This window comes from Sipha flava, unplaced genomic scaffold, assembly GCF_003268045.1.
Source record: "Sipha flava isolate LNK unplaced genomic scaffold, YSA_version1 35a_pilon_pilon, whole genome shotgun sequence".
Taxonomy (NCBI): Eukaryota; Metazoa; Arthropoda; class Insecta; order Hemiptera; family Aphididae; genus Sipha; species Sipha flava.
Window position 1 is genome coordinate 1,133,069 of NW_020273058.1, and position 16,971 is coordinate 1,150,039.

The window sequence follows — 16,971 nt, forward strand, 5'->3', positions numbered from 1 at the left end:
ATTTTTCGAGTTTTTTTGATTTTTTTTTTGTATTTAATGACGAACACTAAGAGGAGATCTTAACGGTTTGCCAATTCACGTGTTCATTCGTCATTCGAAACGCATTTTTTCGGTGTGTTCACGCAACAGTCAACGACGTGCCCTTCGACGACAGTTATAACAACAATTGAATAAAACGATCACGTGCTTTAAGAACATTCATTCTAATTAATTTTGTTTGAAAGTATTTTATCGGTAGCACAATGTATGTGTCTACTTTCACACGGTTTTATTCCGATCGAATATCATTAAAAGAAGAAAATTGTTTACTTAGTACATAAAGATTTCTAGAACAGCCACTCGTTGTTTTGAGTTTAGACGACTCCGAGTTTTTACTTTTTTCACTCGTTTCGTACATATGGTTATGTTGGTTAAGTAAACAAGTGTGGTACTTCGTGTCACATCCGCGGATAAGTTGTAACCTACTGACATGCATCAATGCAGATGCGTTGTACGTCATAGGTATGTGTGTGTGTGTGTGTGTGTGTGTGTGTGTGTAATATATTCGTTTGAAGACACAACTAATAGGTTTTATTCGACTAGTAATAAACACGCTGTGCACAATTCGGTGATATGAAGTGAAACAATCGTGTTAAGTTATTGGGAGTACACGGATGAAAATCATCCATCAGTCAACAGGTGATACGATATCGTTACGTATCGAGTTTGTAATAATTACGTATAACATTCGGTACGTTTTCTTTTTTGCTCGTACTCGTTTTGCACGTGTAGTGTACATAGTAATAATATCTATAAAACGATATCGACCGTATTCGGTGGAGTATCGCTAATATTTGATAACGCAGTGATATACAGTTTTAAGTTGGAAAATCGAACATAACTTCAGTGTACACGTATATTTATCTAGCCGACGGCGCGATGCTAATTATTATCGAAACAATAGCATTACGACGTATCGAAGCTTATTGTGTCGCGTACTCAATGACGAATACGTACGGCTCTCGTAGCCACGAATTTCACTTTACGAGCGCGTTCTTTTACGTTAACGTTAAACGGTGACGCGGAACATCTAAAAATTATCCACGCGACAAAGAATCTACTCCACTCGTAAACGGTACGGCGGTAAACTATGGCCGTACGTAATCATACCCGTCGGAGTGTAAACGCGTGCACCACGTACCGGGTGTTCGGTATCCAGACGTGATTGAACGGTGTTCGGGACGTTCGTCAGGGATTACGTTTGTTAGGGACGGTACCGCCGGGGACACATCTCGGTGCGTTAATGGATCGATGAACACAACAGCGATTGGTAAACCGAATAAATATTACATTTTATGGACTAACGATAACAGCGCAATGGACGCGAAACGCGTTTCTCTTGTTCGTAACACGACAGCAAACGAGTAGGCCCTCGCGTGCACGGCCGCGGTACGCGGATTGGCTGTAAACCGTTTTCGCGAAACACGTACCGCGTAACAAGGGCTTGCTGTACAAACGATGTTACATACGGTTGTTGTTCAACGCGTAACATTGTAACTTAAACTACAAACATAAATTATTATTATTATTATTATTATTATTATTATTACAATTATTATACAACGTAGGAGTACTTAAGACTAAAGTTAGTGCGAACAGTGCCTCTAATGGATAGTAGTAGTTAAATAAATTATTTCTAATGCGTGGTCGTGCGTGCAGTCTTGAGTTGTTGTCGTCGTCGCCGAGGAACTACGTCCAAGGTCACTACTGGTCGCGTCTCGATTTGGCGCCGCCTTTCTTCCCCTTGCGCGACTTTTTCCGCGACAACGGCTCCGGGTTGTAGTACACTATCGGCCCGGTGGCTATGAGCTTGGCGCCGTCCGGCAGAACGATCTCGCGCGCCGTGGACGCCGCGTACGGCCGCGCGTCCCCGTCGCCGCCGGTCCACCGGCCCGCGGCCGTCAGACCCCGGGACGCCGCCGGGAACGTGTACGTCGCGCCGTCCGCGGACAGCACGGCCGTGCCACCGCCGTCCACGCTCCGACCGAAGCCGCCGTTGTACTGCTGCTGCTGTTGCGGGTACGGCGCGTAGTAACCGAGCGGCGCCTGCACCATCTGCGGCCCGTGACCGGCCATCGAGATGCCGGACGGCTGTTGCGCGTCGGCCGTGGCGCCGGACGCCGTGTCCTTGGAGCTGTACGCCGAGCCGCCGGGGCCCACGATGGCCGTGCCCCCGGAGCCCGCGGTCGCTATGCCCCCGGGGCCGGCTATGGCCACGCCGCCGCGCCTCACCACCAGTCTCTTGATCTGCGGCCCCATGTCGCCGTTGTGCTCGGCGGCCTGCCTGTCCGTGGTCCAGTGGTACAGCTTCGGCGCCTCGGTAGTCGTGGACGTGTGGTGCCCGTGAGGCTTGTACGGCCTCACGTGGTTCAGCACGCCCTTTTCCTCTACCGCCGCCGACCCGGTGTTCCGGCGCGACCGTTTCAACGTTGCCGGTCTGACGGCCGACCGCGACGTACGCGCGCCCCGACCGCTGCCGCCCGTCGGTTCGGCGCGCTTGCAAATGTCTGCGGCCGGCCCGTACTCGATGATCTCGGAAAACGAGTTCATCATCGTCTGCAACGGGTCCTTGATCAGTATCGGGAAGTAATCGGCCCACGGCGACGACCAGTTGATCCTGCCGAGGTCGTCCGCGTCCCCTCCGTACAGCCGATTCATGTCGTTTCCCACGCCACTGCGGCCCAGTGGCATCGCGAACACCGTGCGCCTGATGATCTTCCGCCTGATGGGCATCTGTTGCGATTCGACGCGTTTCATCTCATCGTCGCCGTTTTCGTTGTTATTGCTGTGATCGTGGCCGTCTTGACGGTTGCCGGTGACCGATTGGTGTCCCGTGTTCTGCGGCTTCTGAACGATTTGGCCGGTGTACGGATCGTTCGCAGGCCGTTTCCTGCCGTTGGCCGAGTACGCGTCGTAGTTCTGATATTTTCGCAAGTTCCTGTCCAGCAGCTCTCTGAGTGCCTCCAGCTCTTCCCGGCTAAAAGTGTCGGTCGCAGCGGACGGTCTTTGCGTGTCCGCCATTCGCAGACGCGCTAGCGATTTCAGTCTGTCCAACACGTTTTCCGCGGTCGAAGATTCCGTTTGACGTTCAGGGAGTTCGCCTACGTTATCGCTAGAATATACAAAATTTCGATTAGGCCGCTGGTGTCCGTAAAAATTAGATATATTCCAAAAAAACCGTTTCCTATGCACACCGACCGCGGCGTTATTCCGATCGTCCTGCCTCGAATCGAAGAACAGATTGTAATAAACGTCGAACGAACGCGTACATATTTGTTTTCTAACGCACGTCATACGATAGTGTATCCGTATTACGTATATCTGTTCGACAATTTATTATAATCTATTACTGTTCGGTAAAATGTATAGAGTGCTTTTACCGTCATTTTATAAAAACTATATTGTAATTTATTAGTACATGTATGCATAAAGCACAAAAGAAGAACAAATAGGATAAAAATAACAAAAAAAAAAAAAAAAGAAAAAAAAAGTGTTCCATAATAAGCTTACCTTCTATGCTATATGTTACACGTTTTGAATATCGACCGTTTCCATTGCCATAATTTCGTATACAAAGCACTAAAACCGTAGAAAACAAGAGAAAACCACCAAAATTGTGCACTGCTATAAACGTGTTTTAGTAAAGAACATAATGTATAACTTTGATCCGTTCAAAGTCTAAGGAAGTTATACTTTGCATTTTTAGTCAGTCAGTTTAGTTAAATATACATTTTTACGTCGGTCGTTATCGATTGCGTTAATATTGTGTTAAACCCATTTTGTACAGTGTTTATTATTTATACTTAGAGTTTAATGTTGATTGTGTATTTACATTAGTATTACAAGTAAAATCGAAAAGTGTGAATAAAAATGCGTATAGAAAAATGTGTACTTACTGTTGGAAGTACTTGTCCTTCTTAGCATCCCTCGAGATTTCGTCGGATTCTTCGTTAGTCGATGGTCTACCATATCCATAGGTAACCAGACAAAACAGCAACACCTGGAAAATCAACATAGCGTGTCAAAATCACCGTTCACTCCGAAAACCCCGAGTAGGTGCTATCGCGATTTTTACCTTCAAAAACATCGTGTTATTATTATTAATTATCATTATGATGCGTTAACAAACATGTAGATGGTCCGACAATCAAAAGCGCTATGACCACACGGATACAATACCTGGACCACCTTTCACTGTATCCGCGGTGTGCTACCATCTCCTAAACCCACTTCCAGCGTTCAGTGATCATATAGAAATAAAAAATATGATTTTCTTTAATTCCATTGTTCGTCGATTATAATAATGCGTCTGTACATAAGGACAAATACGTAATCGATTTTTGGCATTTACTTCTGAATCCTCCTTGAGTGGCCTGATTTTACTTTTCATTGTTAGAGTATACGATTCGTTTTTATTGTGAGTATCATGTGTGCCCATGAATTAATAATATGACGGCAAAAGTGCAAAGACTTTATATTTATGTTATTGTTCTTCGAATACGCACGACACAATGATCAGGTACTATCTCGAATATGTTTGTAATAGTGACTTCGTTATTTTTAATGATTTATTTATAGATATAGCACTAAGAAAAATACAGAATTTAAAATGAAACGTCGAGTTATATTTCGTTTACACGATATTAAAAAAAACACAAATCTACATTACAGGCCATTTTAATAAAATTTAAATATATATATATATATTAAAATAAAATTTAAAATTTATTATTAACATGGATTCAACGTTGAGAAACGGACCATCTTAACATAAATTAAAAATACTCATTACAATTACTAATTATACGTAATATAATTATACGTGCTTATAATATTTTTTTGTTGTAGAACCCATTATATTATTTACGAAAAACCCCGTTATAATCTCAGTACATAATTTGAGTACATTTTTTCATAAACATTTAACCACGACCACTATGATTTATCTAACCGGGTTAGTGGGTGATAATACACATACAATGAAGACGTATTACTGCTCAACAATAACATTGCGCATAACTGTCTGATATTATTACGATTTCTCCTTCCTGCCACTTATGTCTAGATTCTTATCAACTGGCGGATAAGAGCTTATTCTAGGCCACGTTATTAACACGATGACATCGTGGTATCTACACATGTTTCCAAAATACACTGCAGCAGTCTATCATGAACCAAATACGGTCGGGATTCACGTGAAGTTCATATTGGAAATGTTTGTTAACATATGGTTAGTTCGGCAATCGGTTGATTCGGAAATATGGTATACGAGTACATTATTATCGGATAGCCAGTACCATTTCGGAGGGAGTGGTTAGTGGCGAGATTGTTTAGCTGTCAGGTGACGGCCACCGCGTGTAAAAGCCTGTTTGTCAGTGGCTATATAGAGTACACAAGAAGATCCCCAGTCTTATAACGGTATATTTTTTAACCAGTTTCAACCCGGACAACTAAATCTAAAGTGAAAAAGGAATTGAAAAGTAAACTCAAAAATAGTAATACACATCAATAGGACATCAACAATAACTAACATATTTAGTCTGACCAAAACGAATGAGAAATTATAGAATTTCGTAGACCACTCACTCGGTGGCTTGCAAAATCATTATCGAACCACGGGTGTTCTGCCGAATGATGTCTATTAATGGAAAATATTCGTATTGGAAACGGCCCGATTAAAAGTGCGCTGACCTTAATCGGACGAGTATGATCAGTGGTTCTAGATCATATTTGGTCGAATGTATATATGTGTTGTAAATCAGCGGATGACACTAAACCAATAACTATATTACTATTGTTTGCTTTTAAGTATCACGTACCTATATACCTTGACTGGTATGACGACGCAAAAATTTACTAGATGGCATAGCACAAAAGACCGATAAATAGACTTAAGTTACCATGTAATATTATTATAACGTTAAAAAGCACAAAGAATAATAACCATTTTAAAACGTCAAAATATTTTATAAAGAGAAAATTAAAAAATTTTACTAGTCAGATTTTGAAAATTTCTTATCACGAACTTTCTAAATACTTGATACAGGTAGGTTCAGTCATATACGGTACCAAGGCAAATTGAATTTTTTTTTTTCATGTAATCGAAATGTATACTTTGTTTAGTGGTATAAACATGTAATATGTTACACACATCAATCAGAATAGCAAAAATATTTATTTTTAGCCTACTTTTTTATTATGTGTTGTTTCGAAAATATTAAACTATTTTCACGGCCATATGAATTTGAAGAAAACATTGGTTATATTTTTTGTGCACTTTTTAAGTAACAGAAATTCAATAACAATTGCACGGCTCATTCTACTATACATTTTAAAATAAATGTTAGAAAAGCTAAGCATTATTCATTTCTTTATAAAAAATAGGGGTTTTGTTTATTTTTGTAGTTTTCCGAGCTTAAAATACTACATTATTTTTATATGTTCTATAGCAACTAAAATATCTCTTAGGTTTTGACCATTTATTTACTTTTTATAGTATTTTTATACACTCCAAACTGCATAATTATAACAAATTAAACTGAGTTTTGATCAGAATCGTTTTGTATTTGAATATATTAATGATTAGATTCCAGATGTGAATAACCACATTACTGTATCTTATGTTTCCTTAATAATATCTCATCCAATTTGTTTTATGTTTATTTGAAAATATATATAAGTATATATAATATTTTATTTTTTATAGTTATATGTTTTTAATGAATTTCGTTACCGGTATTGTCTTAATAAGGAGCGATAGTGACACTAGTTTTAAAAGAATTTAAATAATATTCGTATGAAAATAAATTATGCAAAAATATGTAAAAAGTTTTATAAAAATAAAAAATTTAAAAACTGTTTACTTCAGAGATAAACATATTTTTTTTTTAAATTTTAAGTTATTGTTTTTATTTCTAAATGTTCAAGTTTGAAAGATATAACATGCAATTTAACCTAAAATGGCTGCATTGAAGTACACCCACTTAAGATTGAACTATTTAAATAAAGAATATAAACTGTTGTAAATAAAATTACAAAATTTCAAAAAATTGCCAGTAAATTAAATATTCATTTCTGAAATACTAATTTATATATACATAAATATTATACTTCCATTTTAAACAGGTTTACCATTATTAGATAGTACGAACATATAATTTAATAACACAAGACCGATAAAAAATTGCTCGTGATTGGAAATATTTGTAACACTATAACAATATATCATACAGTATTAAATAATAAGTAACATTATTTTCATTGTGTAGTAATTAATAAAAATAGAAATCTCAATTATGCATTTGTTTGAATTATATTCCAGTAGATACAAGACTTAAATGTTAAAATGTGGATGCATTCATTTATAAATAGATAAAAAAAGATAAAAATTATTTAAATGAAAATGGAAATGTATTTATATGTATATTATAATAATTAAAAATTATAAATATAAGACTAAAAATTTATATACAGTTAAAAAAAAATCGTGTATCTAAAATTACGTGTAATATAACAATGAATTATTGAAAAACCATTTAATTATTTTACTTCTCATATGTTTCTTTCAGGGGTGCAGTATTTATGAGAAGGACTGTAGGAATGACAACATTTATCCTCATGATTTCAGGGATTTTTTTAAAAAATAGGAATAGAATAATTGTATATTAAAAAATTATTTTATATTTTAAAATGTATGCAAAAATGTATACTTAAAGATATTGCGAGTCATCATTTTTTTTTTTTCTTGTAAAAATAGTACTCAATTCGATCAATTTAAACATTTAATCTGCCGAAGTTATAAACGTTTACTCAGTAACCTATGGTAAGTCCATTCCAAAAAATATATAGTCGGAACACCATTGAAAGTAATTCCATTTGTACTCGTAATACATTCGAATAAAATCACCAATATTCAAAATAAGAAGTTTATAAGTACACAAGCACATATGCAGTGGTACCGAATTTCTAAAATTTTACTCATGCCAAATAAAAATACAACGGCCTCAAGAACCTCAGCCTACATTTTTACTTTGCATAGAAAAATAATTTGTGCTCTCAAATTACAAGTATTAAGCATGATTCATAAAAGTCAGACACGTACCGACAGAAACCGTACCGTATGCAAAATATCTTATTGTGTGTTTTAATTTAGATAATTTACATTTTAACGTTTCCGTTCCGTTCGTAGATGTAGTGTCCATCCGGCATTCCTCGCAAGAATAATCACGAGGTCAGAATATTGCAAAGTGTAAACCGTAGATCGGCACCTCTGATCTACGGCCTCATTTTAAAAATTTGGTCAGGATGCGGTCTGACCTAAGCGTAGGGTTTTTCGGCACTGTACATATGTACCTAAATCATTATTTGTTTCGTGTACGTGGAATATATTTGCGTATAAATGTAAATATCATTACGCGTAAACATATGCCTTGTTATAATTATTGATGTTTTGCAACAGAATCCTTAATGAAACCTGGCTACAGCTGAGCCTGGATAATATGGAAATCTATAATATTAGGTTCGGGGATTGAATTCGTTTGTTCCACAAGAAGTTATGTCAATAACGGATAACATCTTGGTTCGATTAAGTTCGAGATCTCATCATGAAAGTTCCACCATAAACATTCATCCAACACGTATACAGTGCCTTCGGAATTCACAGCGATTTCCAAAGTTCTAGCGTAAGGTTATTATGAAGCTTTTATAGTAAAACGAAGGATCACGCTGAAATTACAGAATATGCGAGCTAGGTGCGAAGTTTGCCGCTCGTGAACATTTGATTTCTACTGCCATTCGCCCACATCAGGGGCGGACGCAGAAAAAAATTTTGGAGGGGGTTTAAAAAAATAAGAATAATTACCGTCAGGCCCGTATTTAAAAATTTGGCGACCCCGGGCATATTATTTATGCCCCTCACAAAAAAAAAAATAAATAAATAAATAATAATAATCTAACACTTATTATTTCGTCCATAATCCAGATTTTTTAATATTAAAATATAACTTATAAATGAAAATCGTTTAATACTTTTTTTTAATTAACAAATTAAACAAATTATAACATAATAAAACATACTATTTTCTTTTTTTTATTGTTTTATTTTTTTTTCAGGTACATCATTTTTAAAATAAATTTTGCTAAAATATTTTGCCGCTCCTGAGACTTGAGGCCCCCGGACATGTGCCTACTCGTGCCCCTCTAAATACGGGCCTGATTACCGTTATTTTGAAATAATTGAATATTGACTATAGATTGATTATTGTCGATCGTTATCACATGACCATACAACACAACATTTAGGGAAACCGTCAATCATATGTACAATTGTAAATAATATTCTATCGATTACGTATATTTACTTATTTTTACTTACTGATAATAAGTGACTTACAAATACGCATTATTTTTATGAAGTATTGCCATCATGGAATTTCAAAAATTTGAGTTTGAAGTACCAATACCTTTTAGAATGTTTGGAAAATTACAAATTATTACAAATTCACTTTTCTTAACAAAACATTTTTTTTCTAGCATATTTTGATTGTATTTTGAACAATTCATTTTTTAATATACAAAAGGTAGGATAACTACATTTGAAATTAATCATCCATTCATTTCGGGGGTGGTTTGAACCCCCAAAATCCCTCCCTGCATCCGCCACAGGCCCACATAACTTAAGCCGGGTTCGCAGTGCATGAGCCTTACCGTTCCGTGTACTACTTATAATATGTGATACCAAAACTTATCGCTGAAATCGTTTCGCTTCGTCTATTATCGATTAAAGTTACGTACTATTGAGTCTATAGGAAATCGGTAGAGCCACTTGGCGTTCAAAAGTCGAATGAAACAAACCTCGCGCAGTGCGATCACTCCGGTATCGCGTGGTAAATTCCCCTAAAAATATTTTGCTACTGAATTACACCTATGCACACTACCCTGATAACATATTTTTACTCAATTTCACGTATGTTCACTCCCCTAAACTTAAAATTGAAACTTCTCTTTAACGTATTTTTATGTTTAACAAAATATTTTTGCAAACCTTGGTCTTCATTGTAAATCATGAGTAAATTTATCTCTGTACAACGAATATGTTTCTACATAACAAATAAATTATTAAAAAATAAACCTGTTCTTGTAGAACATACTAATGCATTATGCATACATTTAAGTACGCAAAGGTGTGCAAAAATACGACATAAATTATTAAATCAGCTAATAGAAAATTACAAACAACAAATAGTTAGCAAGTTCCAAATCAATTTTTTCATTATTACTCATTAATAACACAAAATTAACAAGAACTATTGACGGTTATAATAAAAAATTACACGATGATAAAGCTACAAATATACAAATAAAAATGCTCATACCGGAAAAAACGATTTTTGGATAACATTGGAACCACCCCCGAGTGGTGTTCTCTGGATAACGTCAAATGATTATAATATAAATACCTAATATGATATAATTAGCATAAATTCAGTAGCGATATGTTTCAGGGGAACTTACAATATTTATACACGTATAATTCAGCAGCAAAAAGCTTTTAGGGATGATTCACTATTAGGGGAATTTACTGTTGCACTTTTTAGGCGAGTTTACAATTGGCCGTAGACTCCGCACACGGAAACTTTGGGAAAACTAGCGGAAACTAGCGCGCGGTACACGTAACCGGGCGATTCGGGTCAGACCGGAGAACATCTTTTTTCGCTCGAAACGCGGTGCTGTGCTGTGCCGGACGTCGGACACGCGCGTGCACCTTGACCGTTGCACTCCGCGTACCGTAACCGCTTAATATGACATCTAGTCGTGTCACACGCGCACGGTGTCGCGCCGGAAACGTACGAATCAACACCGTACGGGTACGACGTCCGCGAGCTTCGGGCTAGGTTTGCTCTGCGCGTCTCATCGCTCGGTCCGTATCGCGCAGTGGCGCTAACCAGTTGCAGCCGTGGGGTTGGGGTAGATTGGGGAGGGAGAAGTGTTCGACACCCGCCTATGAAAAAAAAATCGATCGCTTAACACGTAATCACGTAACATAAGTGTATCGATGTACGCGTACTGTTATGCATGAAAATCAGTGGCGCCATTTCACTTTTTTTTTAAGGGTGTGCAAGCAATTAAAGAGGCCGATTTTTTTCCCACAACCAGGACAACGTTTACGATTAGCAGTGATTACTGATTAGCCGTGGTGCATGCACAACGTTAAACATTGGAAAACTGAAGGTCAAGGCTGCAAGGTAATGTATCAGTGACGCCTAGGTCAATAGTCAATAGTTGAATATGAAAAAAATTCAGGGTGTGCAAGTGCCCCCCCCCTCAAATGACATCTCTGATGAAAATCGACCGTCGGCGGCACGATTTCCCATCACCCCCGTGTGCTCCTCATAGCGTCCCCCAAGACTTGTTAAGTGTTTTAATTATAACGTTATAATAACAGGGGAACGCTAAAATGTCTGAAAATTAGTAGGGGTACTCCGTTTTCCTGCGTCCCCCTTCAAGTCAAGCCCTGGCTAGGGGTAGAACCGAAGCGCATTACCGTAGCACGTGTACCGGAATCGTTCACTCGGTGTTCCGACGGTGACGAGGGACGGCGACCGTAGTGAATTCTTATCAGGGTTTTTTTTTCACGAGCGTCGGTCGTCGGAACGGAAAAAATCATCTCCCGAGGAGACAAGCGATCGGACGCGTTTTTATTGTTGACTCCGGTGCGGGCTACGGTCTATTTGTCCAGAGAACGGAAACGCAACGATCGGGTGGCTGAAGAAGTGCGTCTCACGGCGATCTTGTCCACGTGTATTGTAAGCGCGTGATAATAACACGTTCGTAAGTGTTTTCATTTATTTGTTTATGGTTTTCGTTTTTATTCGTCACCCGTAAAAAACAGAATAAAAAAGAAGAATACGAAACGACGTAATTTACTGCGTGTTATGATTAACACGTGAACTTTGGACGTTTAGCCTCGACCGCCACCGCTGGTTCGGGGTGTGGGGCGGCGGGGCGTGTGCGTTGACCTCAGGGCCAATGACTCCCGAACCGATCGACGCCCGGGTGACGGCGACGAATAGGTATTTTACCTACTCGACGAGAACGAAAAATAATAATATTAATTCATATTTTACGGGTTTCGTTTTTTCCGTTTGCTATTATTATTGTTATGGTGATTTTGATTAACATTTTATTATTATTATTGTTATCATAATATCGCGTAGCCTTGTTGGTGTTAAAGCAACGTCGGCCTACGCGTCGGTGAAAATAAACTACTGTCGCGTCCGTCGTCGACATAACTAATAATCATCTCACGATAGAAGAGATAATAATATACACCTGTAATAAAAATAATAATGTATTATACGCCATATTATGGCTGAGCGCGTTGCACGTGGGAGGACTACGTGGTTTCCCGTCAGCATTAATATGCGTGTGGTAAACACACATTACGTGTGCGCGGTGGTCGCTGACGAGTCTTCGAGATCTGCGAAACGATACGTTTGCGGATTGTGGACGTGTTACTTACTTGGAACACGATAATCGGGCAGTTGATGGTTAAACGAAAAACATATACATATATATACATTTTAAGTGAGGATCAAGTTAAGGATTGTGTGAAAGAAAAAGCTATTGAAAAATATTATGAAATTTTATTGCATTTCGAGGCAATGAAGTTATAATTATGAGAAATGTATTTTTAAGAAATTTAATACGATGTGTTTTGTCCGTAAAGTCTTAGGAAAATTTGAATTAAAAAATATTCGACTCATTATTCCCTACAACGATGTTTTATGTATTTAGATAATTTCTTACGATAATTACTTCCATATTTAATAACGATAAATTTATCAAATCAAATGCATTGTTGTGTTCATAAAGCGCAAGTCATGGAAATAATTGTCGAATAAAATGTAAAGATTTCACTAAACGTTAAAACATTGGATCATAAAATTGTATACTTTAACTTCAATTTCATGATATGGGTGCATTCAATAAGTAGAATTATACAACACAAATCCACTGAATTATGGAATGAAATACACATTCAATGAACAGTTCTGCAGAGAAAAAATCTATGGGACCGTAGATTATAAGTGTATAAAAATGTATTTTGTTTCGAAAGGTAGAATTAATTATTATCGTCCGTAGACCGACACGGATACGGTATTTATATTAAAGTGCATCACTTAGCCGATTGAGTTATATACAATATATATATATATATGAAAATATCATTATAGTACATGCTTAATTTTTTAGTTGTTTGACTTCAAACATATATATATTTTTTTTAATTTAAATGTGTAATTATTTATAGCATTATTTTCAGAACTTTTTTGTTTTTTCTAAAGAGGAATGAAATTACAATTAAAATCATTAACTGTTTTCTCTTTTAAACTTTTAGTTTTTAATAACTAATTAATAATTTTTAAATTAATAATTTAATATTTAGTTTAATAATAACTAGTTGAAAGTTGTTTAGTCATACTTCATATGCACTGTTTTCAATACGTTATACTTGATATAACTAATATTTTTTCAAAGTGGAAAAAGATTCCAAGTACATGCAAGTACGCATTACGTGTTACGCATTACGTGTTACACCATTATTTATGAGTATAGCACCACGTAATTTCTGCACCCCGCGAATATTCGCGGGATTCAAAATTCATCGGAATCTTTTTAAACATATTTGCATGGCAGTATAATATTACATGGCTGCTGGTCCAGCTGCCATCATTTGACCTTGATCGATAGATTTTAAAAAAGATTTCCATCGACACCGAAACGTTCGATTTTTTGCATGTGTGAAAAAATACGCGCGTTTATTGTGAAAAATCAAAATGATTCAGTGACCCGTTCGGCTTTCAAATAATGTTATTCCGTACGTACGGCTGTGCATTGTTCCGACCCAGTGTGAATCGCGGGAGATTAAAACGCTATTTCGATGTTAATTATTATTGCTTTCGCATCGGAGTGTAATATTCGTTCGCCGAACGGCTGTTGTGCACCGGTGTATAAATGGTTACATTCATACGACGATACGTATATTATTATATTACCTACACGCATTATCTCGCATTGTTTTGTACGCGCGACGCGCGCACACGTCGTATATAACAGTGCGAGTCAAACTGGTCAGTTGTTGTACGCGAACGGGGAAAAAGACAATGAAGACATCAAGCCGATATTCCGCTATACACCATCCATTGTTCGGGGCATTTAACAACGGAAAATCGCATTCGCCGAGAACTACAGCCGTACGTCATTTATTATCGTTATTGTGTGTACCGAATTAATACGATTTCGGATAAGGAATATTACGTTTCGATTTTGCGCATTGTGTAGTGCGTTTACGTTCGGTTCACCGACGTCTTGTTTCAAATTAAATTAAACATTTTGTAAAACGCCCGACTTCGCATTATACTACAGTACAACTACTCTCTCGTCACCGCCGTCGGCTGTATTACCTGTGACGGCGAAGTACGTTTCGAACCGATAAACCGTAAAAATATAATATATATATATATGCAATAACCGCGAGCGACGGTAATGACGAAAAGAAAATCTAAACTACTCGTATCAGCAGTTGAAGTTTATCCATACCCAGTGGGTGAATAGATGCTCGATGATTTTAATAGCTCTTTAGAACCTATTTAATGTTTTTGTTTGCTGTTAATTTCTACCGTTGAATTTTACAGCATACAAACGTAGTTTGACGATATCGGATTTCTGAAAACACATTATAGCTATTGCTGTTCACACCACTCGATATGTTTACTTTTTCCGAGGAATAGATTTCGGATGTATTCGCTATTGCGTACGAGTATTTATCGTGTTCTATGCGTTCCGATGATTTTTCAATATTATCATTAATAGGTACAATCACTTATATTCATTTCGTGCTTTGTTCGAAGTACACAATTTTTGCCTGTCATGATTTTATAGGACATTGGAATATCGAAAGGAAAAATATACAACCATTAGCCTCATGTTGATTCTTCAATCGACGATGTTTCGTCTTCTACAAGTTATTCGAGTAATATTAACAGTTTGAAACATTCCTTTGGCTCGTTATACGTTAAATAATAAATCAACATATATTATGACATACACTATAGTATTTGCATTTCTATGTACATCGATGCGTGTAATAAATAAACGTCATATTGATCGAGTAAGACGAATGAGAAAAATATTACGAATAACCTCTTGACATTGGCTATAAAAACATACACATTTTCTACCACAGATTGTATTTAAATTGCACTTAAATTCGTTTTTCGTATTCATGTTCTTGCGCATACGTTTTAACCGTGTGGATATGGGATAATTCCTTACAAGGCTGGACAACGTGAACATTTTTTTTATCGATTTAACGCGATTTATTGAGTTATGCCAACAAAGTATATAATTCACTTATTTTTGTTTTAATTGTTACTTGTGTATTCCTAGTAGATTCTAGTGGTTTATAAGAAAGAAAAAAATTAAATCAGGAAATTAATTCCAGGAGACCTTGTTGAATCCTGTAGACAGGATGGCATCCAATATAGTCTTGTGATTACATCGTTAAAATGAATAATTATACAACGATCTCGTCGATAATATAGTTTTAAGTTGTACTTCTCTCTTATAGAAAAAAAAAATTAAATTGGACGGTCCGGTTTTTCTACTCTTCGTCGCTAATGTAAAGCACAGCAGTATGTACCCCACGCATGACCACTCTTAGCACGAGGCCTCGACCTTCACCCACGGTCGAGATGAAAAAAAAAAAATCCGCACAATATTATATTAATACAGCACACATGGAGGGTTAATACTCGCGCATATACTCTCGTGCATAGAATTTGTGGTATGTGGACGTTTGTAAGAAGAACGCGTTACCATCGTTGAAAAAAATTAATGCGTAATAATAGGTATAATAACTTTGTGGTTCGGGGAAACTGACGTGATAACCAATTGTTACAATATACGAGTAAACAGAAAAGTGATCACGTATGGTTACAAAACGCTCCATACTGGAACCGCACCGTTATTTTCGTCAATCTTCATGTAGCTATTACGATTAACGGGATAGGGATGGGGACGGATGTCCGTTTTGAATTATTAGTCGAACGATTCGTTATTTTTGTCAGGTGATCACTGAACACGACGCGACGTGCAAAAATACGTAAGTTATAGTGGTGCGAAAACCTACACGACTATGTACGACGTATTATTTAAATTTGCATGTATATCGTATAGATGTAAAACGGCACTGGTAGAACACATCCCGCACACAGCAAGACGGTCGATTCCCAGGGCGTGTGGGAAGGGAGGCACGTCGCTAACCGAATCCTTCCCTGTCCCGCTTACACACACACGCGCGTGCGCTCAATCTTGTTCGGTTATATACTATTGTTAACGACTGTTATTCGGTTACATTGAATATACATTACAATTAACCCTATATACCACGTATACGCTTACCGTGAGATTGAACGGCTTCATGTCTGCTGGTGACAGCGGTTCGAGTAGGCGCGGATATCTGAGCTGGAAACTTCGGAGGCGACTGCTGGACTTTGGTGCGGCGTATCGATTATACTATAATACGATCGAATGGAGTGTGTGTGTGTGTGTGTACGGTTTTACGGACTTGAAATGATTTGTGGCGGCGACGATACAGTGTTTGTGAGCGCCCGACGTTAGAAGGAAACGTGTGCGACTGAGACGGTGGCTCCTCCGGTCGCGCGATGCATTTGCGGGCTCGCGGACGACGCAGAAGACGAAGGAGCACCTGGGCGGCGACCCGGTCGAATAAACGTCATTGCCCCTCCACCACCGCCACCGCCGTGGCAGCCCGAGGACGAAATATCTAATTAGATATTCGTATATATGTAAAATATAATATTATAATATGTATATTATTATTATTATTATTATATCATTATATGCGTG

At 37.6% G+C, this 16,971-nt stretch overlaps 1 protein-coding gene across 3 annotated transcripts; it reads right to left on the minus strand.

The window, feature by feature from the left end:
• Positions 1-19: 19 nt before the first annotated feature.
• Positions 20-16,809, minus strand: LOC112687608. 3 transcript variants are annotated; one of them, XM_025560407.1, is made up of 3 exons: positions 16,504-16,809; positions 3,936-4,039; positions 20-3,151 (listed from the first exon to the last, which is right to left on the minus strand). In XM_025560407.1, the coding sequence occupies exons 1-3, from the start codon at positions 16,522-16,524 to the stop codon at positions 1,744-1,746; spliced, it is 1,533 nt and encodes a 510-aa protein (XP_025416192.1). In that variant the 5' UTR covers positions 16,525-16,809; the 3' UTR covers positions 20-1,743. The 3 variants fall into 3 exon arrangements, with proteins under 3 accessions (XP_025416192.1, XP_025416191.1, XP_025416193.1); XM_025560406.1 differs by lacking the exon at positions 16,504-16,809 and adding an exon at positions 4,115-4,218; XM_025560408.1 differs by lacking the exons at positions 3,936-4,039; positions 16,504-16,809 and adding an exon at positions 3,550-3,913.
• Between the last annotated feature and the right edge of the window lie 162 nt (positions 16,810-16,971).

Excerpts from the sequence above, each read along its gene's own strand:
- LOC112687608 (XM_025560406.1), bottom strand. The coding sequence starts at position 4,150 with ATGATAATTAATAATAATAACACGATGTTTTTGAAG. Across the intron at positions 4,040-4,114 it reads ATAACACGATGTTTTTGAAG|GTGTTGCTGTTTTGTCTGGT; the intron begins GTAAAAATCGCG and ends TTGATTTTCCAG. Across the intron at positions 3,152-3,935 it reads AAGGACAAGTACTTCCAACA|CGATAACGTAGGCGAACTCC; the intron begins GTAAGTACACAT and ends TGTATATTCTAG.